This window comes from Neophocaena asiaeorientalis, unplaced genomic scaffold (genome assembly GCF_003031525.2).
Source record: "Neophocaena asiaeorientalis asiaeorientalis breed wild unplaced genomic scaffold, Neophocaena_asiaeorientalis_V1.1 scaffold594, whole genome shotgun sequence".
Classification (NCBI taxonomy): domain Eukaryota; kingdom Metazoa; phylum Chordata; class Mammalia; order Artiodactyla; family Phocoenidae; genus Neophocaena; species Neophocaena asiaeorientalis.
The window spans coordinates 3,076,409-3,102,032 of NW_020175066.1; the positions used below are offsets into that span (position 1 = coordinate 3,076,409).

At 40.7% G+C, this 25,624-nt stretch overlaps 1 protein-coding gene across 1 annotated transcript in view; it reads left to right on the plus strand.

Moving 5' to 3' along the window:
* Window positions 1–25,624, plus strand: part of F13B (coagulation factor XIII B chain) — a 221,022-nt gene that overhangs the window by 188,417 nt on the left and 6,981 nt on the right. Inside the window, 12 exon segments of the mRNA XM_024764048.1 lie at window positions 5,218–5,545; window positions 5,997–6,158; window positions 6,702–6,797; window positions 7,557–7,757; window positions 13,532–13,717; window positions 14,853–15,029; window positions 15,399–15,575; window positions 18,217–18,396; window positions 18,488–18,673; window positions 19,785–19,967; window positions 23,456–23,656; window positions 24,386–24,568. Of these exon segments, the coding sequence (XP_024619816.1) occupies window positions 5,218–5,545; window positions 5,997–6,158; window positions 6,702–6,797; window positions 7,557–7,757; window positions 13,532–13,717; window positions 14,853–15,029; window positions 15,399–15,575; window positions 18,217–18,396; window positions 18,488–18,673; window positions 19,785–19,967; window positions 23,456–23,656; window positions 24,386–24,568 (2,260 nt within the window).

The following is a 25,624-nucleotide window of genomic DNA, read 5'->3' on the forward strand; positions in this document are numbered from 1 at the left end:
GGGCATGTCCTGGTATAGACCAGATAGTCAAAGCATTTTTCATGAATGATAATTCAGCACAGTGCTTATCTAATCACCTGCCACAGCATACAACCTCTCTCAACATTAGACTTTACAATCAATAACATTATTCTATCACTGCTCGAGACAATTAAGGCCACTTTTCCCTTTGGCAGTGCAGTCTAAACAACACTGTTTTCACATCAGGGATCCATTAACTCATGTACCTAAGTTCATCCCTTCATTTGATCTACAGTGGTAAAGAAATCAATGGCCACCAATGAACTTTACTCCATGGACTTACATTGGGAAATTAACATTGAAAATTTACCCTGTTTTTTATGCAGCCTGAGTTAATTATTTTGCTGCTGTTATCGTTGCTCTCATCGGTGGTCATGTTCTTATTGGACTGTGGCATGAAAAGCACTGTCAATTAATGTAGTTGTGTATTTTTAGTATTATTCTAAACTGTTTTAAATCAAATATAAGGCTTGTTACAAAGGGACTTAGATGTTGTAAATAATTAACTTTTTTCAGGAGACGTATTGTGTACTTAATGAGGAGTCCCTAGTACTTTAGAATGGTTAAACCCTTTATTAAGCACACCATAGAAGATGAGGTCGAAAGGCTTGGCTCTGATTATCATATTAATCATCTCAGGAAAACTCAATGCAGAAGGTAAAGTTAACTTTAAATATTCTTTTTTCTTTAATAATTATAAAGGGAAATTCTAACATTATTTCTCTTGAGCTTTTAATATAGTCTTTCATTTTTATGTACCAATTTTATAAAAAAGATACTTATAAATATAATTCGTTATAATATTTAGACAGACTTTTTCCTTTGAGAAAAACTACTAAACTATTCTTAGAGTAACATAGCTTAGAAAACCAAAACAAGACAAAAATAAAAACCTTTTACATCTTTAGTTTTGAGGGTATAGGTAGACCAGGATCTAAAGACTTCAAAGTGTTTTCAGGCTAACAGGCTAACGGTACCACCATTTGAAGCTGTAAGTTAACCTTAATTCTAATTTCAGACCAGAATTCATTCCTAACACTGCACAGCTTGTACAATTTTAATTCTTTGCTCTTAAAGAGAGAGCTTTCATGTGGGAAATTTTAAAAAGAACCATAAATCATCAGCAAGATCTTTGACTGTTGACACCTTGATTTTTATCCTAATTTTTATTCTTTGGTTGAAGACAGTAAGTAATGATTAGTAGGAAGACCATATGATTGTTTATGTAAATGAGGACATGCCTCAGGGTGAAAGCAGGTTTTATTAATACTCAAATGGGACAACAGGGGTAAATCAGTACTGTCCAGACAAGCAATACCTGTGGACTCCCTAACTGTTAGAAATCTTTCTACCCAGACTGCCTCATGTGTGAGGTGAATGTGAGTGTGCAAGTGTGGGTTATTTAGGAAGAGTTAACAATGTTCTTGGGCTGTAGGGATAAGAAGCCAGGCAAGTTATTAAGTATCAGCAAGAGTAGTAGACAAAGTAGGAAACCACAGCCATAAGCCTCTTTTAAAACACCTTAAGAAATTTCTTGAAATAAAATATCCGACAGATTATATATAATTGCCTTAGTTGAATAGTTTACTACAAATTTTCTGCCAGAAGAGGCTCTGCAATTAAAATTGTGAAAGTGAAATTAATAGAATTCATCTTACACATTTAATTCTACAATAAGATAATTTTTGTGTGAAGTTTCCTTTTATTTTTCTGTCTAAATAGGGAAAAAACAGCTGATATAATTGTCTATTATCTATACCATGAAAACACTGCAATATTCTAGCTAATTTTCTAATTACTGTGTAATTATAATCTTCTTTCACACAAACAAAGAAATGTCAGCTGCCTGAAGACAGGGACCATGACCTCATATTCCCATGCTTCCCCCACCCCCATCCGGAATCTTGGGGGCAAGATCAAGTTAAATATGCTCCTCATTTCATGTGACCATCACTGGCCTATGAGAAGTGTCACTTTTGTTTTATTTATACATTTTCCCTCTTCATTCCTGACCCTGAATTCCATTTCCCTTTCAACCAAACTGTTGAAAACCCAACTGTTGAAAACCCAACTGTTGGGACGCACTATAATGTTTGATATATCCTTAAATATGCAAATATCTTTGTAAACTATGTCTGGTTTTGTGTGTTTTACATTCATGTAAATGGAAGCTTGCCATAGATTTTATCTCATTGTTTCATTTTACTTGCTACTGTTTAAACATATTTCCTTGTTGCTGAATCTAGTTTGTTGCCCTTTGGTGCTACCTACCTTCATATATTTACTTATCCACTCTCCTAAGGATGGACACATAGTTTCCTCCTAACCTCAAGTAACTCTGAAATGAGTGCTTTCATGTAATCACCTTATTTCTCTGTGACGATTTCTCTTGCCTGTGTATATCCCCCGTGTGGGGCTATGGGCTCAATTCCTTTTCTTTGTTTCCTGATTTATAACAGATTAGCATTTCCCTCTGCTTTCTGCCTTTTAAAGAGCTGATTTGTGGGAGCTCTTTGCAGACAATACATTTTAACTTCTTGTCACTTTTAGACATTGCAAATTCCTTCTTCCAAAATGTGATGTGTGTGTTTTGTCAACAATACTTTTCATGGAAAGACATTCTCAATTTTCATATAATCAGATTCATGAACTTTTGCCTATAGTTTCTGCTAGTTCTAAAGAGTCTTCTTTGTAAATCCCTGGTGGTATGGGTATGGAAAATTGTGAGAATCCTCAGGGGACGGGGCCTCCCCTGCGCATGTTTTTATCTGCTCCTTCCTTCCATCAGACTCTGGAAAGTTTCTTTTACTCATAATTCCTTGCCCACTTCCCTCAGCCCTGGGAGGGCACTGCTATTATTTTATGTCTCAGGGTAGCAAGAGGGTTGACTGTCGTCCCCAAGGCATTGAAGGCAAAATAATCCTATCCGCCCGGGTCTTCTACACACCCGCCACTTCCTCCCAACACAAACCCTAGGGGCTGCTCAATAACTGCTTTCTTTTAAGTGTATTTATGATTTTAAAGTCTCCAACATAAGGACAGATTTTTTAAAAATAAATGTTTTCTTTGGAGTATAATGTATGCAGAAAAATGCAAAAAATCATAGGATGCCCCTCTATAAATGTTTACTAAATTTTACTGCACCCGGATCAACATATAGATTGGCACTAAGAAGCCTCCTAAATGTCCCTTTTTTTTTGCGGTACACGGGCCTCTCACTGTTGTGGCCTCTCCCATTGCGGAGCACAGGCTCCGGACGCGCAGGCTCAGCGGCCATGGCTCACGGGCCCAGCCACTCCGCGGCATGTGGGATCTTCCTGGACTGGGGCACGAACCCATGTCCCCTGCCTCAGCAGGCGGACTCTCAACCACTGCGCCACCAGGGGAGCCCCCTAAATGTCCCTTTTTAAAGGACTAAACCTCAGGTAACCATCCTGACTTCTCTGACCATGGATTATCTGGCACGAGGGTGACGTGCCAGAGGTGGGTGGAAGAGGCTTCCAAAGGGATGCTCTCCAGAGCCATCCTGGAACAGGAGCCAGTGCTGCCAAGCTCCAACCCCCCAGAGACCAAGGAGGAGCCTTCCCCCACCCCCTGAGCTTGAACACATCCCCAGAAAAAGCATAGGAGCCCCAGTAGAGCTGTGGGACTGGCCTGGGCCACCAGCTTCCCTGTGGCACCCTCTTCTCCATCCTCCTCTCCCCCGTGGCACCCTCCTCTCCATTTTCTCCCCCATGGCACTCTCCTCTCTATCCTCCTCTCCCCCGTGGCACCCTCCTCTCTATCCTCCTCTCCCCCGTGGCACCCTCCTCTACATTCTCTCCCCCATGGCACCTTCCTCTCCATCCTCCTCTCCCCCATGGCACCTTCCTCTCCATCCTCCTCTTCCCCATGGCACCTTCCTCTCCATCCTCCTCCCCCGTGGCAACCTCCTCTCTATCCTCCTCTTCCCCATGGCCCCTTCCTCTCTATCCTCCTCTCCCCCATGGCACCTTCCTCTCCATCCTCCTCTCTCCCATGGCACCTTCCTCTCCATCCTCCTCTTCCCCATGGCACCCTCCTCTCCATCCTCCTCTCTCCCGTGGCACCCTCCTCCCATCCTCACCACAGGGGAAGCAGGAGAGGACCATCTGCAGAGGATGAAAGCTCTGCCGACCATGCGGCAACAGCATTGCCGAAGATGAGAGCCAGGGTCTGGGCCTCTCAACATGCATCTCCTGAGGTGGCACCCTCCCCTGAATGGACTGACATGGTCCCAGACTGTAGAGTTCTTTGGGTTTGGCCTCAGTTCTGGTCCTTGCCTCAGGTCCAAGGAGGGCATGTGAAGCCCAGGCTGCTGCCAGCCCCACCCTCTCCAGAAGCCATCCAAAGGCAAATAATGTTAGTTATTTGGTGGGAGGCCTGGTGAAGGGGCGTGAGAACTACTGAAGCAGAGGATCAAGCAGAGGCTGGTGGATGGGGGTGAACCGCCCCCAACCCAGCCATAGACCCTGGGACAGAACCACACATCAAAGCGACAAGCACCCAAAAGAAGAATCTGGGGGGACCCTCTTATATCCAGGGGGCCTCCTGCCTTCCCACCACAAAAAGAAAAAGTCCTTCAGACATTGGAACTGCTCCTGCGGCTGAGGGCCGTCATCTTTGGCTCTTTCCCTCTGACCTCTGCCACTTGCTCCCAAAGCCTGACTCTCCCCTTGTGGGAGCGAGGGCTGGAGACGAAAGAACAGGGAGGTCCTGTGGTGTAGACCGTTTCTCACTCTGCGAGCACCCATCCTTCCTGGCCCAGGCCTGCTTCTCCCATCACGGCCCCTTGGGCTGTCCAGACGGGAGGCCCTGGGATCAGGAGCAAGGGACCAGTCTCAGAGGCTGCCTCTAGGCCTCCCTCTCCGGGTCTCACAGCGGGGTGTGTGCACCTTGTCTGATGGCTCCTGGCGAGGCCGGCTCTGGGTGAAGCCCAGTCCTGGTGGGAGAGGTTCCTTTCCCTGCACGGATGCCCTCGGCTGCTTGGCTTGACCTCCTGCGCGATGAGCCAGGGACCCGGTCGCGCAGCCTGGCCTCCTCGCTTCGCACGCTGTGTCTTTGGAAGCTCCGGGCAGGCTCTTCTCCTCATGGTCACACTGCTCTCTGGACCCCAAGACTGTCCTCTGGCCTTTCTCGGGTTGGCAGGTGGCCTGAGAAACCGAGTTACCATTCAAGCTCTGCAAACTGATGGAGATGCAGACGGCCCCCACCTGTGGCCGCTGGCGGAGCCGAGGCAAGAGCGGTGCAGTCCGCGCAGCACTGCCAGAGGACCCACCCGGCCTTGTGGGAAGAAGGGATGCTCAGGGCACCTGGGTGCTCACCAAGCAGGAGCGCAGCACGACCCTCCAGGCACTGGCTCTCCTGAATGTCCACGAGTCAACCTTTCGCCCCCGTGCACCTGGCACCGCCCATGGGTCTCAGGTCCTCCATGCGCTCCGTCGTCCCCGCGGCATCTCACCCACGGCAGCTGGGTGGTGGCGCCTTTCAGAAAACGGGAAGGCAGGTGGGAGGAGGTGGTGCCTGTGATGACGGTGGCCTCTGCTCTGGGAAGGCGTCTCTGGCCTGCGTGTCCGAGCTTGATGCCAACAGGATCTCTGAGCCCGGGGTAGTGGCCTGGGTCAGTACCCGCGGGCGCCAGGCTGCCATTGGCTACAACCACCGCTTTGGGTAAAGGTCTGTGTTTCATCAGTGCCTGTTGGGATTGAGGGCAGAACGCCTGGGCCTGATTTTTCTCGGCCATCTCTGCTGAGTTCCTGGTTGACCCTCGCCCCTCACCCTGATGGTCGGAGGTCTGATGGGACAGGAGGCAGATGCTGGGCTCATCCTCTGAGCTGCCACCACACGATACTCTTGAGAAGATAAAGCGCCAACCACCCTAGGACCTCAAGTCTGGGTGTAGGGTTGCTTGATGTGTCTGCAACAGCACCTCCCACCATGCAGTCTAAGAACCTGAGAACAACCATCCATCCCTCACATTCTACCACCGGCACCGATCCCTGCCTTCAACCTTTTGTTGCAGTGGGGCCAGTTCTTACTTCCCGTTTTACTACATTTCTCCTGGCTATCTCTGCCTGACAGCCGTGGCAGCTTCCAGAATGGACTGGTCCTCCTGAGGGGTAAGAACCCATCTGGCACCTGATGGAGGGGTTCCAGGCAAGTGTACCCACAGGCAGCCTGCATATCTGATGAGAGATGGGCATTGGACCTGGAGCAGGTCCATGACTGAGCTCTCCAGTGAGGTGACAAGGGCCCAGGGGGAGTGGCTGGGGGCTTGGTTGAATGAGAGAGGGAGGGGGGGGGGGTAAGCCCAGGGGAGGAGGGGCTCCTTCTTCCAGGAGTGGCACAAGTGGGGAAGGTGGGAGGTGGTGAGGTTGGCAGAAAGAAAAAGGAGGGGACTCAGTAGGAAATTAGGTGGCATGGCGGAGACAATCATAGGTCTGTGAGATTCACCATGAGCATCAACACTCGTGTTGCTGTGTAATATCCCTTGTGTGGATAGTCTGGCGTGTGTTTGTCTTTTCTGCTGTCAGTGGGCACTTGGTTGCTTCCAGTTGGTACCACATGCAGAGACTTGCCAGGAACACTCTCTTACACATGTGGGTGCGCAGAGATGTGCTTTCAACGTGGTTTGTACATATTCTGTCATACTGTTTTCTCAGGAGCGGTCGTACCTGTTTACACTCTTACTTGCAGTGGTCTTGAGCTCCCTTTTCTCCATGTCCGCCCCAACCACTGGGGTAGTCAGTCTCTTCCAGGTCAGTCATTCCTCTGGATGTATGGTTCTATCTCACAGTGATTTAAATTTGCCTTTCCCTGGTGACTGATAAAGCTGAGTCCTCTTTGCTAGACCTCTCACCGTTTAATGTAAGGTTCTCACTCAAGTCTTTTATTTTTTCAGTTGGTTGTCTGTCTTTTTCTTAAAAAACAAAACAAGACAAAAGCCATTCATATGAAAACTTGTAACTGCGTATCTTAAGGAGAACCTCATCTATTCTAGAACTTTCCCATCCAATAATACAGTGGCCAGTAATCGCATGTGGCTTTTGAAATGAGACTAGTCCATATTGGGGTGTGCCATGAGTGTAAATACACACTGGAGTTCAGACTTAGTAGGAAAAAAATAATATGCTTTTAGTATATTGGGTTAAATAAAATCTGTTATTAAAATTAACTTCAACTGTTCCTTTTATTAATGTACCTGCTAGAAATTTAAATATACATATATGGCTTGTGTTTCTATTAGAATGTACTGTTTGACAAAGTTAGGAAAGGCTTCTCTGAGGAACTGGCCTGCCCAGATTTATTCTGACTCTTGGGTGTTGTGGTTGCTAGCAGATTACTTCCTGATTGAAAAGGATTGGCAAAAAATACCCTAAAATGTTAAGTAATAAAAATAAGTACTGGGTACAGTGTCTGCAAACACTTTGAATTTAAAAACCTATTGTCACTTGATCACAAATTGTATGGTTTTAAATATATTTTTCAGTGTTCAGCTTGATATTTTCTCATTTCAGAGAAACCCTGTGGTTTTCCAAGTGTGGAAAATGGAAGGATTGCCCAATATTACTATACTTTTGAAAGTTATTACTTTCCAATGAGCATAAACCAAAATCTGTCATTTTCCTGCTTGGCTGGTTATACAACTGAAACTGGGAAACAAGAGACCCAGACCACGTGTACAGCAGCAGGATGGTCCCCAGAACCACGGTGCTTCAGTAAGTCAGTGGCGGGGTCAACATCACGTGATAACACGGAAATAAATGAGCTTGTAAAACTAGCATCCCCTAAAATATGGCAGGTGTCTAAACCTTTTGGTATATAAGAACAAAATTGCGGGCCAACTGTCTTTTTTACAAAATGAAAGCATATACTGTAATTCTGTAAATCACGTCTTTCATTAAAATGTTATCTTCTTTATCTGTTTGTAATATTACCCTGTGAAGAGAATACTGATAGTTAATTGAAATTGTTATTATCACATTGCAAGGAAGAGAGGCACTACTGCGTGAACACAACCTGAAGGGGCTAGTGCGCCACAGCTGGCTGGGAGGGATTCTGGGAAAAGGTCTGGAGCTGCCGAAGAGGCAAGAGACCTCCATGAAGCCTGTGTGCGAGCACAGGTCACAATCCACACCTCCTCTCCCGGGAACCTGTGCAGCCCGCCACCGCCGGGTCCCAGGATCCAGGGACAACTTCCCCGGGAGAACGCAGGGCACGCCTCAGGCTGCTGCAACGTCACGCTGACCTCTGCCACCGCAGGCCCGCCCCGCACTCTGTGCCCCTCCCTCCCCCCCGGCCTGAGTGAGCCAGGGCCCCCGAATCAGTGGCTCCTTTAACCCCATCCTGTCTGAGCGAACAAAAGATGCCCTCAGGCAACCTACACGCAGAGGCGGGGCCAAATCCAAAGCTGAACCCCAGGAGCTGTGCGAACAAATAAGAGAAAGGGAAATCTCTCCCAGCAGACTCAGGAGCAGCGGATTAAATCTCCACAATCAACTTGATGTACCCTGCATCTGTGGAATACCTGAATATACAACGAATCATCCCAAATTGAGGAGGTGGACTTTGGGAGCAATGATATGTACATATATTTTTTCCCTTTTTTCTCTTTTTCTGACTGGGTATGTTATGCTTCTGTGTGTATAGTTTTGCTTTTACCATTTGTCCTAGGGTTCTGTCTGTCCTTTTTTTGTTTGTTTGTTTGTTTTTTAGTATAGTTTTTAGCGCTTGTTACCATTGGTGGATTTGTTTTTTGCATTGGTCGCTCTCTTCTTTCTTTCTTTTTTTTATTACTTTTAAGTAACTTTTTAAAATAATTATTTTTTACTTTAATAACTATTTATTTTATTTTATTGTATCTTCTTTCTTTCTTTCCTTTCTTTCCTTTTCTTTCCTCCCTTTTATTCTGAGCTGTGTGGATGACAGGCTCTTGGTGCTCCAGCCAGGCATCAGGGCTGTGCCTCTGAGGTGGAAGAGCCAAGTTCAGGACATTGGACCACCAGAGACCTCCTGGCCTCACATAATATCAGTCGGTGAGAGCTCCCCAGAGATCTCCATCTCAATGCAAAGACCCAGCTCCACTCAACGACCAGCAACCTACAGTGCGGGATACCCTATGCCAAACAGCTAGCAAGACAGGAACACAACCCCACCCATTAGCAGAGAGGCTGCCTAAAAGCATAATAAGGTCACAGACACCCCAAACCACACCACCAGACGTGGACCTGCCCACCAGAAAGACAAGATCAAGCCTCACCCACTAGTACACAGGCACTAGTCCCCTCCACCAGGAAGACTACACAACACACTGAACCAACCTTACCCACTGGGGACAGACACGAAAAACAACAGGAACTATGAACCAGCAGCCTGCAAAAAGGAGACCCTGAACACAGTAAGTTAAGCGAAATGAGAGGACAGAGAAACACACAGCAGAAGAAGGAGCAAGGTAAAAACCCAGCAGACCTAAAAAATTAAGAGGAAATAGGCTGTCTACCTGAAAGAGAATTCAGAATAATGATAGTAAAGATGAACAAATATATGGGAAATAGAATGGAGAAAATACAAGAAACGTTTAACAAGGACATAGAAGAACTAAAGAGCAAACAAACAATGAGAAATAACACAGTAAATGAAATTAAAAATTCTCTAGAAGGAATCAATAGCAGAATAACTGAGGCAGAGGAACGGATAAATGACCTGGAAGATAAAATAGGGGAACTAACTACTGCAGGGCAGAATAAAGAAAAAAAAATGAAAAGAACTGAGGACAGTCTCAGACACCTCTGGGACAACATTAAAGGCACCAACATTCTAACTATAGGGATCCCAAAAGAAGAAGAGAAAAGGAAAGGGACTGAGAAAATATTTGAAGAGATTATAGTTGAAATCTTCCTTAATATGGGAAAGGAAATAGTTAATCAAGTCCAGGAAGCACAGAGTGTCCCATACAGGATAAATCCAAGGAGAAACATGGCAAGACACATATTAATCAAACTGTCAAAAATTAAATACAAAGAAAAAATATTCAAAGCAGCAAGGGAAAAAAAACAAATAACATACAAGGGAATCTCCATAAGGTTAACAGCTGATCGTTCAGCAAAAACTCTGTAAGCCAGAAGGGAGTGGCAGGATATATTTAAAGCGATGAAAGGGAAAAACCTACAACCAAGATTACTCTACCCAGCAAGGTTCTTATTCAGAATTGATGGATAAATTAAAACATTTACAGACAAGCAAAAGCTAAGAGAATTCAGCACAACAAAAACAGCTTTACAACAAATGCTAAACGAACTTCTCTAGGCAGGAAACACAAGAGAAGGAAAAGACCTACAATAACAAACCCCAAACAGTTAAGAAAATGGTAATAGGAATATACATATCAATAATTCCCTTAAATGTAAATGGATTAAATGCTCCAAACAAAACATAGAGACTGGATGAATGGATATAAAAACAAGACCCATATATGCTGTCTACAAGATGCCCCCTTCTGACCTAGGGACACATACAGACTGAAAGTGAGGGGATGGAAGAAGATATTCCATGCAAATGGAAATCAAAAGAAAGCTGAAGTAGCAATTCTCATATCACAAAATATAGACTTTAAAACAAAGACTATTACAAGAGAAAAGGAAGGACACTACATAATGATCAAGGGATCAATCAAAGAAGAGGATATAACAATTGTAAATATTTATGCACCCAACATAGGAGCACCTCATTACATAAGGCAAATACTAACAGCCATAAAAAGGGAAATTGACAGTAACACAATCAAAGAGCTAATACCTACCCTTCTCAAACTCTTCCAAAATATAGCAGAGGGTGGAAAACTCCCAAGCTCATTCCACGCGGCCACCATCACCCTGATACCAAAACCAGACAAAGATGTCACAAAGAAAACTGCAGGCCAATATCACTGATGAACATAGATGCAAAAATCCTCAATAAAATACCAACAAACAGAATCCAGCAGCACATTACAAGGGTCATACACCATGATCAAGGGGGGTTTATCCCAGGAATGCAAGGATCCTTCAATATACGCAAGCCAATCAATGTGATACACCATATTAACAAATTGAATGAGAAAAACCATATGATCATCTCCATAGACGCAGAGAAAGCTTTTGACAAAATTCAACACCCATTTATGATTAAAAAAAACCCTGCAGAAAGTAGGCATAGAGGGAACTTACCTCAACATAATAAAGGCCATATATGACAAACCCACAGCCAACATCGTCCTTAATGGTGAAAAACTGAAACCATTTCCACTAAGATCAGGAATAAGACAAGGTTGCCCACCCTCACCACTATTATTCAACATACTTTTGTAGGTTTTAGCCACAGCAATCAGAGAAGAAAATGAAATAAAAGGAATCCAAATCAGAAAAGAAGAAGTAAAGCTGTCACTGTTTGCAGATGACATGATACTATACACAGAGAATCCTAAAGATGCTACCAGAAAACTACTAGAGCTAATCAATCAATTTGGTAAAGTAGCAGGATAGAAAATGAATGCACAGAACTCTCTTGCATTCCTATACACTAAAGATGAAAAACCTGAAAGTGAAATTAAGAAAACACTCCCATTACCATTGCAACAAAAAGAAAGAAATATCTAGGAATAAACCTACCTAAGGAGACAAAAGACCTGTATGCAGAAAATTATACGACACTGATGAAAGAAATTAATGATGATACAAATAGATGGAGAGATATAACATGTTCTTGAATTGGAAGAATCAACATTGTGAAAATGACTATACTACCCAAAGCAATCTACAGATTCAATGCAATCCCTATCAAACTACCACTGGCATTTTTCACAGAACTAGAACAAAAAATTTCAAATATGTTGATATATGTATATGTATAACTGATTCACTTTGTTATAAAGCAGAAAGTAATACACCATTGTAAAGCAATTATACTCCAATAAAGATGTTAAAAAAAAAAAAGAATGAGGGGATTTTACAGAGAGTTCTGCAGGAGACCGAAAAATGCTTGACATTGGCCTTAGGAAGCATATATAGGGTGGTTACTCTAGTATTTTATCATTTGAAAGACTCTCCTTTGTATGACAACTTTTTCTCACATAATATCCATTGAAAAATGTGTTTTTTTGAGTTCAAATTTGTGAAAAGGAAATCTGATCGGCTCATCTCAATATTTCATGTGAGGCTACACTAGAGTCAAACTATCAGCTGGCTTCCATGGAGTCAGGTTACCTCTCTTGATTGACACATTCCCCAAGCTCTGTTTTGCAGAGTAAGGCACTTTGGTTAAGTCAGTTTCATTCAGAAGAAGTGGGTATGTTGCTTATGGTGGTCGATATGTCCAGTGAACATATCTACTTGGGATAATTATCCACTTCATGACTTGAGGACGGAGCATCAGTTTAAGCATTGCACTTTTAGTATTAACATGGACCACAGATTAACTGTAATAAATACATCTCACTCATTACTAGAGCATAAAAGTAAATTAAACATCTTAGATGAGGTGATGTGAGAGCAGTGAAGTAGGACCCAGAAAAGGATGTTGCAGGGTTAGCATTGCAGTGTCAGGATTGAGACACCCTCTGTGGCCAGACTGCCGCCTGTGAATACTGCTCCAACACTGAAAAGTGGCTTAAACATTCCGAGCTGGACTTTCTCACCTATAAAATGCGAATCATACAGCTTCGATGAGATCATCTTTATAAAGGGCTCGCCACACAGCAAGTACAACATATATTTAAACTAATATTAACCTTGGACAAGTCTCTTCACCTTTCTGAATTGGTTTGTTATGAGGGTCCGTTAATGAGGCTTAAAAAATGATTAAACTCCATACAATGCTAAGGTAAATGTACTGTCCAACACATCACAGTCCCAAGTATTTAGTAAAAATTAGCTCTGTGAACTCCAAGGTTTTGAGTAGCACGTCTGTGACTCAGTCACAGTTTACATGGACTGACTATGGAGTCTTACTGTGCAGGTAGGTGATCAGAGGCTTACAAAATAAATGAACACACTTTTCACATTAAATTGTCTGCATGATTCTTTAAGGATCCATAGAGTAGGTATATGTGCTTTAGTTACATCATGTTAAAAATTATCAAATGCAGTGGCCTCAAAAGTATTAGGAAGTAAACCCAAAAGAAATTCTTTCTATTTTCCATTAATGACAATTAGTTAGAGGAAGATCTCTGGATATATTTTCTAACGTAGATGAGGTAGGGGTGGGATGACTGTGAGAACCGAAGTTAGTACATCCAAGAAATTTATTGTCAAGTTGAATCAACTTTTAAAGAAATTTGATGCAGAGCAAGCAGGATAGTTCCAAAATTAAATTAAATCAAGGAATTGTGGAGTGAACATTTTTCTTTCTCCTTAAAATTCCAAGAATAATATTAAACGTTTGCATTGTTAGTTTTACAACTTAGTAAAGAACAAGCTTAATTTCATCAATTTAGAACAGAAATATTTTTTCCCCACAGAAAAATGCCCTAAGCCTGACCTGAGGAACGGTTACGTCTTTGACACAAAATTATTTTACAAAATTCAAGAGAACATGCGTTATCGTTGTGCATCAGGGTACAAAACCACAACAGGGCAGGAGGAAGGAGTGGTTCAATGCCTCCCTGTTGGATGGTCTTCTCAGCCAACCTGTAGGAAGGAACATGGTATGTTTTTAAGAATTATCTCCTAAATCTGAAGGTAAGAGCTTGTGAGTTCAATGCTTTCTTATATGGGTAGGCATTCTTGTTTAAATATAATTGTTATTTTATTATGTCTCTCGATGCAGGAAGTTATTATATTGTTTCCCTCTAATGCTGGGTGTTTCCTTAATCCAAGGATTCCCAACCTCTACCACACACCTACTCCAGCAGTTCCTATTTTTTACTAGTAAACAGAATTGGAGTGGAATAAAAGGAAAGACCCTTAATGAAACTTTCTGTCACAACATACATAAATTAGTATTTCCTTCATTAGAGAAGAGTTTGAAATAATGCACATTATTTTATACCTCAAACCAATATCAGATAAACTTAAAAATAACCCAATCAGGGACTTCCCTGGTGGTGCAGTGGTTGTGAATCCACCTGCCAATGCAGGGGACATGGGTTCGAGCCCTGGTCCGGGAAGATTCCACATGCTGCGGAGCAACTAAGCCTGTGTGCCACAGCTACTGAGCCTGCGCTCTAGAGCCTGCGAGCCACAACTACTGAGCCCGCATGCCACAGCTACTGAAGCCCACGCTCCTAGAGCCTATGCTCTGCAGCAAGACAAGTCACCACAATGAGAAGCCTGTGCACAGCAACAAAGAGTAGCCCCAACTCACCACAACTAGAAAGAGTCCACATGCAGCAGCAAAGACCCAACGCAGCCAAAAATAAATAAATAAAAAATAAATTTATTTTAAGAATAACCCACTTATTTGAATATATATATGTATATGTATATATACATATATATATAGTTAGTGTGGTGTTATCTATTTAAATTATACAAATCCACAGATGGGACATCATCAAAAAATCGCTACTGCACAAGTTTTCTGTTGAATTGTGACCTTTGGCCAAATACACTAGAGTAGAATTTTAAAGACTGAAGACAGGTAGAGTTAGGACTCAGGGTGCATGAAGAAAGGGAATCCAGAGACAAAGGCAAACTGATTATTTTTCAATTTTGCCAAGAGCTGATTCTGTCATATATTGTTAAAATTTATAGAAAATACTTTTTGAGATTTCCTTTTAATATTCTAGGTTTAGGGATGGAGTTCATAAAACAAATGACTTTAATTTCTTTTTTTTTTAGAAACATGTTTGGCCCCTGAATTATATCACGGAAATTATTCCACAACACAGAAGATGTTCAAAGTGAAGGACAAAATACGATATGAGTGTGCCTCTGGGTACCACACAGCTTCCGGGAAGAGGACAGAGGAGGTGGAGTGTCACCCGTACGGATGGGCCCTCACCCCACGATGTGCCAGTAGGTTCTCACTTTGAAGACGACTACTTTCACTTTGAAAACTCCCTCTCAGAAATGGGTACAAGTTGTTATGTGAATTATGTTCCTTTTTTCATGTTTTTTTGCCTCTGGTTTTAATGATGTTGACAGTAGGCTTTCATCATTTCAAGCTCTCAAAGAGGGAAAAATCCTTTTAGCTCAGATACTTAAATTAAAATAAGTTTAATGATATTCAATAAATATATAAATTGGCAAGCTTTTACTAGGAATAACAAAATTTGGCAAAGTTGCTGATTTCTAATTCAGATATGGCAGGTAAGTAGTGGGTGAATTTTGTTCTAGCAGGAAAAATAACACTTCTTTGTTTTTTATTTGTTCTTTCATTTTTAGAATTAATATGTTCTTCTTTAAGATCAATAGAAAATGGTTATTTTCATCCTGTGAAGCAAACCTATGAAGAAGGAGACGTAGTTCAGTTTTTCTGTCATAAAAATTATTATCTAAGTGGATCTGATTTAATTCAGTGCTATAACTTTGGTTGGTACCCAGAACCTCCTGTCTGTGAAGGTAATTTTTAAAATTTCATACTCACACAAATAAAATATCATGTCTGAATCAGCTTTAATTTCTTTAATTTCTATGGAAAAAAGTCTCTGATGATATCTAATTCTTCTCCAGAGTGCTATTTTTTTTAATAAATATTGTCTTTTAAATCAGTGCTATTTTCAACAGTCTTTAATACATTTAATCTGAAGAAATCTTAATTTTTACATTAGTTTGTAGAGTGGATATATCTTTTAAATATATTTTTTAAAATCTATTATAAATTGTAAATCTCTTATTATAATGAATACTTGTTGTTGGGAATTAACTAGATCCAGTTGTCCCAAGGTGGCAGCTTTGTGGAGGTACTTTCTTATTACTTAGCCACATATTCCCTGATGTGAAAATAGTCTTCAGAACAGTGGGGTAAAGAGCAGGAAAAGCAGCAGAATGTTACCCAGATTGAAAATGAAAACTCAGGTCATCCAGTAAGAGCCACTGTCAAATGGGACGTCTGTGGTTCCATTTATATCACTGGCTGTGTTCAAGCAGGTGGTATGATTACCTGTTAAGAGACATCAATTCAATAGTCATATAATCACACCTTCAATGTTATATGAAGGAGGTCCTGGTCTAGCAGAGGAAACAGATACAAATCATAGGTACAATGTGACAACTGGTGTAATAAAGTCAGGTATAAGGTGTTTGAACAAATACTGAAGGTTCTGATTGATATGGTGTGGGACAGTGTTTACAGAGGTGATGGATAATGTCTGAACTGGGCCTTAAAAGATAAATAGGACTTGGAGGATTCGGAAGGATGGGGAGAGGTAAAGGGCTTGATAGCCTCTATTGTCTCTGTAATGTAGGAAATAGTGTCATTATTAACAGGCAGGAGAAAGACAGGAAAGGAAAACTTGGAAGAGAGTAGTGAAGATTTGAAACAGTTGCTGGGAGGAAAGAAAGAGGGGTCACCAGGGTTATGCAGTGGGGTTTCCCAGAACTGCCATCATTCTCTAAATGCTCATTCTCTAAACAATGACTTTAATTTTTTTTGTTAGAAGTATTCTTTTTAAAACTTTCCAGTGGTGCCCAACAGCCTTGCTCTAACAGCAGAGAGGAAGATTGTTAGCAAATTACCTGTAGCATATTATTTCAAAATGAAATGGCAGACCCCTACCTACTTATCACTTGTTCGCCCCACTCCCACCAAATTAAGTCAGGGGCCAACATTTCTGCTATCGTTTTCTAGCAAACAGTCCTTAGATGTAGGATGGGCAGTGTAGTCGTCTGAGTAATGCCTCCCTCCCTCCCAAAAGAAAATATTCATATTCAAGTCCCTGGAACCAGTGAATGTTACCTTATAGGGCAAAAGGGACTTTGCAGATGTGATGAAATTAAGGATCTGGAGAGAGGAATAATGTCTGGGATTACCCATGTGGGCTCCAAATGTAATCATAAGCATCATAATTATATAAGAGGGAGGCAGAGGGAGATTTGACTACAGAAGATCAAGTATGAGATGTGACGATGGAAGCAAAGGTTGGAGTGAAAAAGGAAGGGGTCATAAGCCAAGGAGTGCACGCAGCCCCCAGAAGCTTGCAGAGGCAAAGAAGCTGCTTGTCTCCTAAAGGCTCCAGAAGGAACACAGCTCTCCTGATACCTTGATTTCAGCCCAGTGAAACCGATTCTGGACTTTGGCTTCCAGAAATGTAAGGGAATAAAGGTGTGCTATTTTTTAAGCCTCTCCATTGTGGTAATTGGTCACGGCAGCCGTGGGAAATTAATATAGTCAGTATTTTAGAATAGTTAAGAGCAGGAGATTTAAATTCAGATAGACACGGGTTTAGGAACAGATCCACCACTTACTAATAATTTACTTACTTCATAAGTTTGGGTTTCTTTGTCTGTAATACGGGAGATGTAATAGTCCCCACTTAACAAAGTGATTTTAAGATTAAAGGAGACAATGAACGTAACGTGCTGGCGCTTTTAGTTTCCTATTGGCACGGACTTAACAGCTTGAAACCACACACCTGTGTCTCGCAGTTTCTGCGGGTCAGGATTCTGGGTGGAGCTGACCTGGCTCTGTGTCCGTGTCTAACAAAGCTGCGGTCAAGGCGTCAGGTGGGACTGCAGTGTCATCTGGGGCTGGGCTCGGGAAGAACCTGCTTTCAAGTTCACTGCGGTTTGTGGCAGAATTTGGAGCTGGGCAGGCTGCTGAGCAGAGGGCGTCAGTCTCCTCCTGGATGCCCCTGCAGGCAGCCCCGTGCCCCCTGCCCTCTGACCCACCCGGTGTGGAAACTCGCGATGAAGCAGCTTGCTTCTCTTCCAGATCAGCTGCGAAAGAGCTCGGCAAGAACGGCCTTACCATACTGTGCTGCGAGAGTATGTGTGCGTGATCACACGCATCCATCCTTGTGGCTGTGTTTAAACAGGTCACATGCATCCCACCATCATTGCTTAGAAGCAAGTCCCAGTTCCTGTTCTTGGGGAGGGGCGTGACTCAAGGAAGCCAGCCTCAGGATGTGGGGATCCAGGGGGTGGCCCCAGTCTGTCTGCCCTACTTCTTAGGGTCCTTGGCACAGTGAATGTGCTTATGAAATCTTAACTATTATTTTTTGGTAATTACATGACTAAATATACTGATGTTTCTCCATAAAAGGAAGAAGAAATCGATGTCCTCCTCCCCCTGTGCCTCTGACCTCCAGAATTCAAAGGTACTCAACCACTTATCGTCACGGAGAAACAGTGCGTATAGAGTGTGGACTTAACTTTGAGAGGCAGGGATCAGAGGAGATACGCTGTGAAAGTGGAAAATGGACAGAACCTCCCAAATGCACTGGTTAGCAGCACCTCAAACGAGCTTTCCCTAAAATGAACCTGCGTGCATGTGGAGCTAAGTGGTCTCTTCTGTCGCAATTTTCCCTTTTCAGAAGAAAAGCAGAGGATGGGCTGTGAGGACCCGCCCTTGGTTGAGAATGCTGTAGCAAACCTATCCTCCCAGGTCTATTATAACGGGGATAAAGTGACATACGTGTGTGAAAGAGGGTATCACCTCCGGGGACCAGAAGAAATAACTTGTAAACGTGGAAAATGGACCCTTCCCCCTGAGTGTGTTGGTATGTGTGCTGCGTTTCCCATCCAGAGCTAAGCCTAGTGTGTAACATTTTCCTTTGTTTAATTCACACACTTACAGCAACGGTCCATTGCTTAGAAGAGTTTGAAACACACAGATAGAGCACTTACTCTGCTATTTTTCCTGAGCATATGGAGCTCTCTGTAGAATTTAACTGGATATAAAGAATTGGGAAACAAACAAGTTTTTAACATCTTGATGATAGTACTTTTGCATCTGGCCATTCTGAGCCCTCCACCCTCTGAGCCATATACCTGCTCTTTCATCTCACTGAAGGGCACAACCAGGGTACCACTCCTCGGTGCTACCCATCCTGCCATCCTTCTCATTTCTTTTTTTTTTTTTTTTTTTTTTTTTTTTTTGCGGTACGCGGGCCTCTCACTGTTGTGGCCTCTCCCGTTGTGGAGCGCAGGCTCAGCGGCCATGGCTCACGGGCCCAGCCGCTCTGCGGCATGTGGGATCTTCCCGGACTGGGGCACGAACCCGCGTCCCCTGCGTCGGCAGGGGGACTCTCAACCACTAAGCCACCAGGGAAGCCCTCTCCTCATTCCTTGATCAGGTCCTGGAGAGACCTCCACAGACATGTTTACCGAGGATATCTGTTGTGTAAGAGAAAAGCTATTAAAGATGCTAGAGAAATTAGCCGAATAGGAGAAAGACTCTGAAGACAGAGAGAAAAATGGAAATTTTCATCCTTGGGTTGATTGAGATCTGAGATGAAGCGAGATGAGAAGGAAAAAATAAAAATGGATAATAACAAAGGTCAGTTTTTAAATGGACCATAATCGTTAGGTTAAAGAACACTGTTTACCTTTCTGTACATTTTAAGAACATCTATAGCATGAGTCCTTCAGAAGCAAGAAAAGTGAAAAATCCGCTGCATACTTGTCCTTCAGCAAAACATTTGCTCTTTAGTTTGGCTTAGTAAATTTTAACAATACTTAGCTGAATAAAGTTTCTCTGATTCTGGTACACTGAGAGATCAATTGTCCTAAATTACATAGTGAAATATTAAAGTACTATTGTATGTGCAACTGTATTATATCATTATGTTGTTATGTTTGTATTAATTTAAAAATAACTTCTTTTCTTAGGAAATACTGAGAATTGTAATTCTCCACCTGATGTAATAAATGGAGCTGTTATTGGTGGATTATTAGCAAGCTACCCAACAGGATCCTCAGTGGAATATAGATGCAATGAATATTACTTATTGAGAGGAGCAAAAATATCTCATTGTGAACAAGGAAAATGGTCATCCCCACCTGTTTGCTTAGGTAAGATAGAGAACACATTGAATTAAAAAAATTTTTCCCAGCCTTATTGAGATACAATTGACATATAACCTTGTGTATGTTTAAGGTGTATAATGTGATGATTTGATACACAAATACATTGTGAAATTATTACCACAATAAGGTTAGTTTATTTATCCTTCACCTCATGTAATTTTGGGAGTTGTTATGATGAGAGCATTCAAGATCCACTCTTACCAACTTTTAAGTGCACAACATTGGGGTGTTTTTTTTTTTAATTTTTAAATTTTATCTTATTTATTTTTTTTATATATTGTTTTGTACATTCGGTCCCTGGAACTTATTCTGCTTATAGCAGGACACATTGAATTTGTTTTACCCTTATGTTTGTATTCTTACGTGATTTTCATATAATGTTTTATAGCATGGAAAAGAGAATTTTGTATATATCTTTCATTCTTCAAGTGGTTTACCTTATCGTTTCTGTCAGCAGAAAAACATCCCTAGTATCTTAGGGTTTAGGCTATACTCGTTCTTACCCCACTGCATTTTTTTTTTTAATGTGGTAACATAAGAACAACAAAACTTTACCGTTTTAACCATGTTTAAGTGTCTACTTCAGTGGCATTAAACATAATCACATTTGTGTGTCTGATTACATTTGTGTTGTTTTTCTCCTAACTGGAATTTCCCCTGGTTGTTTATATTCCTCGTTGTCTCTCTTATTGTCCTCAGAATGTCATTTGGACAGAAGAATAATCAATCCAATTCTTTCCTTGGTAGAGCATGTCGTTTATAGCTTTCTTTGCCACTGCTTCCTCACTTTTGTTTTATCTTGTTGAGCAGATAAAAACGTTTGTAGTTACTCTATATTTTGGATTAAGGCATGGACTAATTAATGTTAATGTTTTCAAGTAGAAAACTGAGGCAGCTATCTAAATAATTACCTAAATTGAAATTACTTTGGGAAAACAATATTCACCTCTCATTTCAAGCCTATAGATTTGCCTCATTTTTTAACTTTGCTAGTCAGAGTTACATTTAAAAGTAATGTACCTGGTCACTACAGTTGCAAAGAACTTCTTACATTGTGACTTCTACAAATAGAAAATTGCATGATAAACTCCCTATAAGTTAAAAAAGACATTTAGTTAAAAATATTAGCCCTTTAAACTACAAAAGCAAATCATTGTTATCTACAAGAAAATTAATAAACATACAGAATAAACTAGAAGAAAACAGGAAATATCAGTAACCTTGCTGGAAACGTCAATGACTTAGATAATGGTCTTTTACACCTTTTTCTACACCAGCTTCCAACATATATATTCACAAAACTGTATGATATCATGAAGAGGCTATGAATCTTGTTTCTTTCACTTAAACTATATTATGAACATGGTTTGATATATTTCTACATTATATTTTAATGGCTATACAGTTTTCCTTAATGCAGATATGCCATAATTTAATTACTTTTTGATGGACATTTAGTGTGTTTTCAACATTTTTATATTCCACACAGTACATCTTGTACTAAATATTTGTACATGTAAATAATCTTTAGTTTTTAATAAAATTAATTCTATTTATTTCACATGTTTTGTTTTTGTTTTCAGATTATCTGAAGAGGAATTTCTGGATCAAAGAGATCTGGAATTTTAATTAAATTTCTGATAATTGCCAAACTGCCCTTCATAAAGTTTATTCTGATTTATGATCCTAGCCTCAGTGAATTAATGAAGTAGTTTCTTAATCTTTGTGAACTTGAATATCTTAATCTTTACATATTGTTAATTAAAATTAAAATTACTTTAATTGGATTTATTTGGGTATTAATCAGTTGACATTTTTCAATTTTCTAATGGCCATAGGTGGTTTTTCAATGAACTGATTGTTCATAGTTTAGCGATTTTCCCATACCCATAAGAGCTTTATCTATATAAATTACATTATCAACTTGACAGGCATGTATATTGCAGCTATTTTTTGTTTTCCTCTTTTATTTATAGTGTTTTTAATATACATAAATTTAAGTTTTAAATCAGCTCTTTCAGCATCTCCTTTGTGGTTTCTCTCCTTCAAGTCATTCTTAGTTTGCTGTTCACAGTCACATTCAGATATATCTTCACCTGTAGTTTTTCTGTTGCTCTCATATTTTCATAAATGATTTTGATGTTAAGCTTTTGATGATGTGATTGATATTGCATTGAATGGAAGTACAGTCATCTCTGAGGATAGAGACTGGACCGAAATTGTAAAGGAAAAGCTAGTAATGGAACAATCCCATAGGGAACAATAAGGTTTAAGGAAACCTATCATTTTCTGTCTGGAGCAATTGCCTCATGACATTTAGGCTTGGTGCCCACAGCCTAAAGCAAATACTGAGTGAAGATCATTTATTGTCATCAGGGCAAGAGGAGAGAGCTTTGTGCATCTTACTTGTCCTGTGGAACTGAAAATACTCTCACTACGAATGGGAAAGATGGTGCGATAAGGAGCAGCATTTCCCATCTGTGAATTCTTCCAGATGTTATGAACTTCTTAACCTCCCCACTGCTGGTCTTCCCTGCCCTTATCCCACTTCAGCCAGTCTGGTCTCATTACTCCTCCCCAAGTAAGCCAGGTGTGCTCTCACCTCAAGGTAGTTCCCCGCGCCTGGAATGCCCTTCCCGCAAAAAATGACTTGGTTCAGGGGCTTCCCTGGTGGCGCAGTGGTTGAGAGTCCGCCTGCCGATGCAGGGGACACGGGTTCGTGCCCCGGTCCGGGAAGATCCCACATGCCGCGGAGCGGCTGGGCCCGTGAGCCATGGCCGTTGGGCCTGCACGTCCGGAGCCTGTGCTCCGCAACGGGAGAGGCCACAACAGTGAGAAGAAATGACTTGGTTCACTCCTTAGCCTTCTGCAAGTCTGTTCAAAGATTACTTATTTAAGCCTGTCCCAACCACCTTACCCAGAAGCACAGTCCCCCTTCCCCCACGCCTCCACTATTAATTTTCCTATCACACTTATTATATGTAGTTTAAAGATGCCCCCAAATTATAAGATCCATATATTTATTACATTTATTGTTGATTGTGTGTGTGTGTCTCCCAGTTAGAAGGTAATCTCCATGAGGGCAGGGATCTTTGTTTTATTCACCGACGAATATCAAGTGGTAAGTGTCCCACAAATATTACACAGTTAATACATTTTCTATTTGAAGATTTTATTTTATAGGAAGGAAATCAGGATGAACCTAAGTGGTTGTTGCCTTAAACAATATTTTTAATGTTTCAAATTAAGTGGTTTTAATTTATGATATGTTGAAGATAATACAAAATATATAAATTCATTTGACAGCAATAAAGTGTATCCTTTATCATGTATATGTGTGAAGAGCTTTAATAATGATAAATGGTAAATATAAAATACCGCTTTTGATGCCTGTCATAATTTTTTTTGTAAAAATATATCACTTTCATACTTGTGACATGAGTAAAGAATTGAAAAGACCCTTTGTTTTACAGAGCCGTGTACAGTTAACATGGATGACATGAGCAGAAATAACCTAGGGATGAAGTGGAATTATGAAGGGAAGATCTTACATGGAGATTTAATAGATTTTGTATGTAAACAGGGGTATGACTTGTCTCCATCAACTGCACCCTCTGAATTATCGGTGCAGTGCAACAGAGGTGAAGTGAAATATCCTTCATGTATTAGAAAAGGTAAAACAATAGTGCTTCCTGACAATTTCTTGGGTGACCAATATCACAGGTGATCAGTATGAGTTCAAAGGATAAGACCCTAAGCAATCCACCACCCTCATCATCTAATCTATAAAATTGGGAATGACCTGATCAATTTCCAATCAGCACATACCCTTAAATAGGATCTATGCTGACCTCTTTTAATTCTGTAAGTCAGTTTTATAAAGAGAGAAATCATGAGATTTTGTACATATCACCAGACTTTCAGAGGATGGATCACCCTCTTGTGAGCAATCAACAACCCTGTAAAGCATTGCTTTCCTCAGGGTTTGCAGGGCAGCATTGTCTCAGAAGAGGGCTTAAGGTAGAGCGAGAGACTTTGTGTACTCCTTGGGCATGGGACTGTCACTTTTAATAAGGAAACAGGAAGAGAATGCATACAGAAAGCATGGCCTCAAGACGGATCTTATATGCTTTCACTTTTGGCAAACAGAAAGGGGAAAAGTAAAATCACAATAATTAATACTTTGCTAGTTTTAAACGTGTATTTAATATTATGATATACTAATTGCAATCATAAATTTTATGTATGAAGTTATTGCAGAAATGCTTTTGATATTTAAAAATTACTTGAGAGATGTCTTAAAAATGCTTTTACATGAAATGTATTGTTTTATTTCTGTAGAGATTATAAAAACACTGGCTGCCTATTGTAGCAATTCATTGCAGACTTTATTATTTTTGCAGAATCTAAAAGAACATGTGCATCTCCCCCACTTATTAAAAATGGAGTTATTAAGAGTTCAACAGTCAGGACCTATGAAAATGGTTCCTCAGTGGAATACAGATGTTTCGAGCACCATTTCCTACAAGGGTCTCAGGAGTCCTATTGTTTAGAGGGCGTGTGGACTACACCACCATTGTGTTTGGGTAAGTACTGCCACATATGTCTCTATTTATTAAAATAAAACCATATTTTTCACTTCCTCTTCTCTTCGAGTTGATATAGCACTAATATAAAATTTAAATTTTGCATTTTTGTTATTTTATTAGTGTGCTTGTTGAATTACTGGTTTCTACTCTTTCCTCTAGATCATAAATAACTAGAATTCAGCTCATTCTAACAAGTACTTTTTAAGTACAAACCATACATGAGGTACTGGGTTGGTAGGACCTATAGGATGGTTAAGCTGTGTGCTGTGGGTAACCAGTCTAACAGTGGTCATTCAGTGTTATTGGTGCTGTGCTAGAAAACACGAGGACAGCGGGAAACAGATATAGGAATGGTCCCCTCAATCTGAAAGATGATAATGCCTTGTTGATGAGGCATCCTAATAAAAGTAACACTATCTCCCAAAATTCTCAGGAGTCATAAAATAGCATATTTTTAAATGAAAAGAAAATATTTCTTTGTGTTTATATCTGACTTTCATTTATTTTCTTATCTTATTTCACTGTCTTGGACTTCAGTATAATGCTGAGTATAAGTGGTGGGTATCTGTGTTCTGATCTCATAACTAAATCTTTCAGTAGTTCATCTTTAAATATGGTGTTACAAATACGTTAAAAAAAATCAAAATAAAGATATAGAAACCACCTATTTCTATTTTGCTAAGAGTTTAAAAAAACCTTCAGTGAGTTTAATTTTAGCAAGATCTGTTGAAACAATCATATGATTATTACATTTATTTTTTTTCCCTGGAATTACATTACTTCTTTTTTGAATGTTAAAGCAGGATTGTATTTCTGTAATAAATCCCACATGGTTGTGATGAATTATGCTTTTTATATATTGTTGGATTTTATTTGCAAATACTCTACGTAGGATTTTTGCAACTATTTTCATGAGGGAGATTGGTTTGTTATTTTCCTTTTGGGTTTTGTATCAAGTTTCTGCTAACTTCATACAATGGGTTGGGAAGTATTCCCTCTTTATCAATTCTCTAGATTTTGTCTAAGACTGGTACTATTTCTTCTTTAATAATT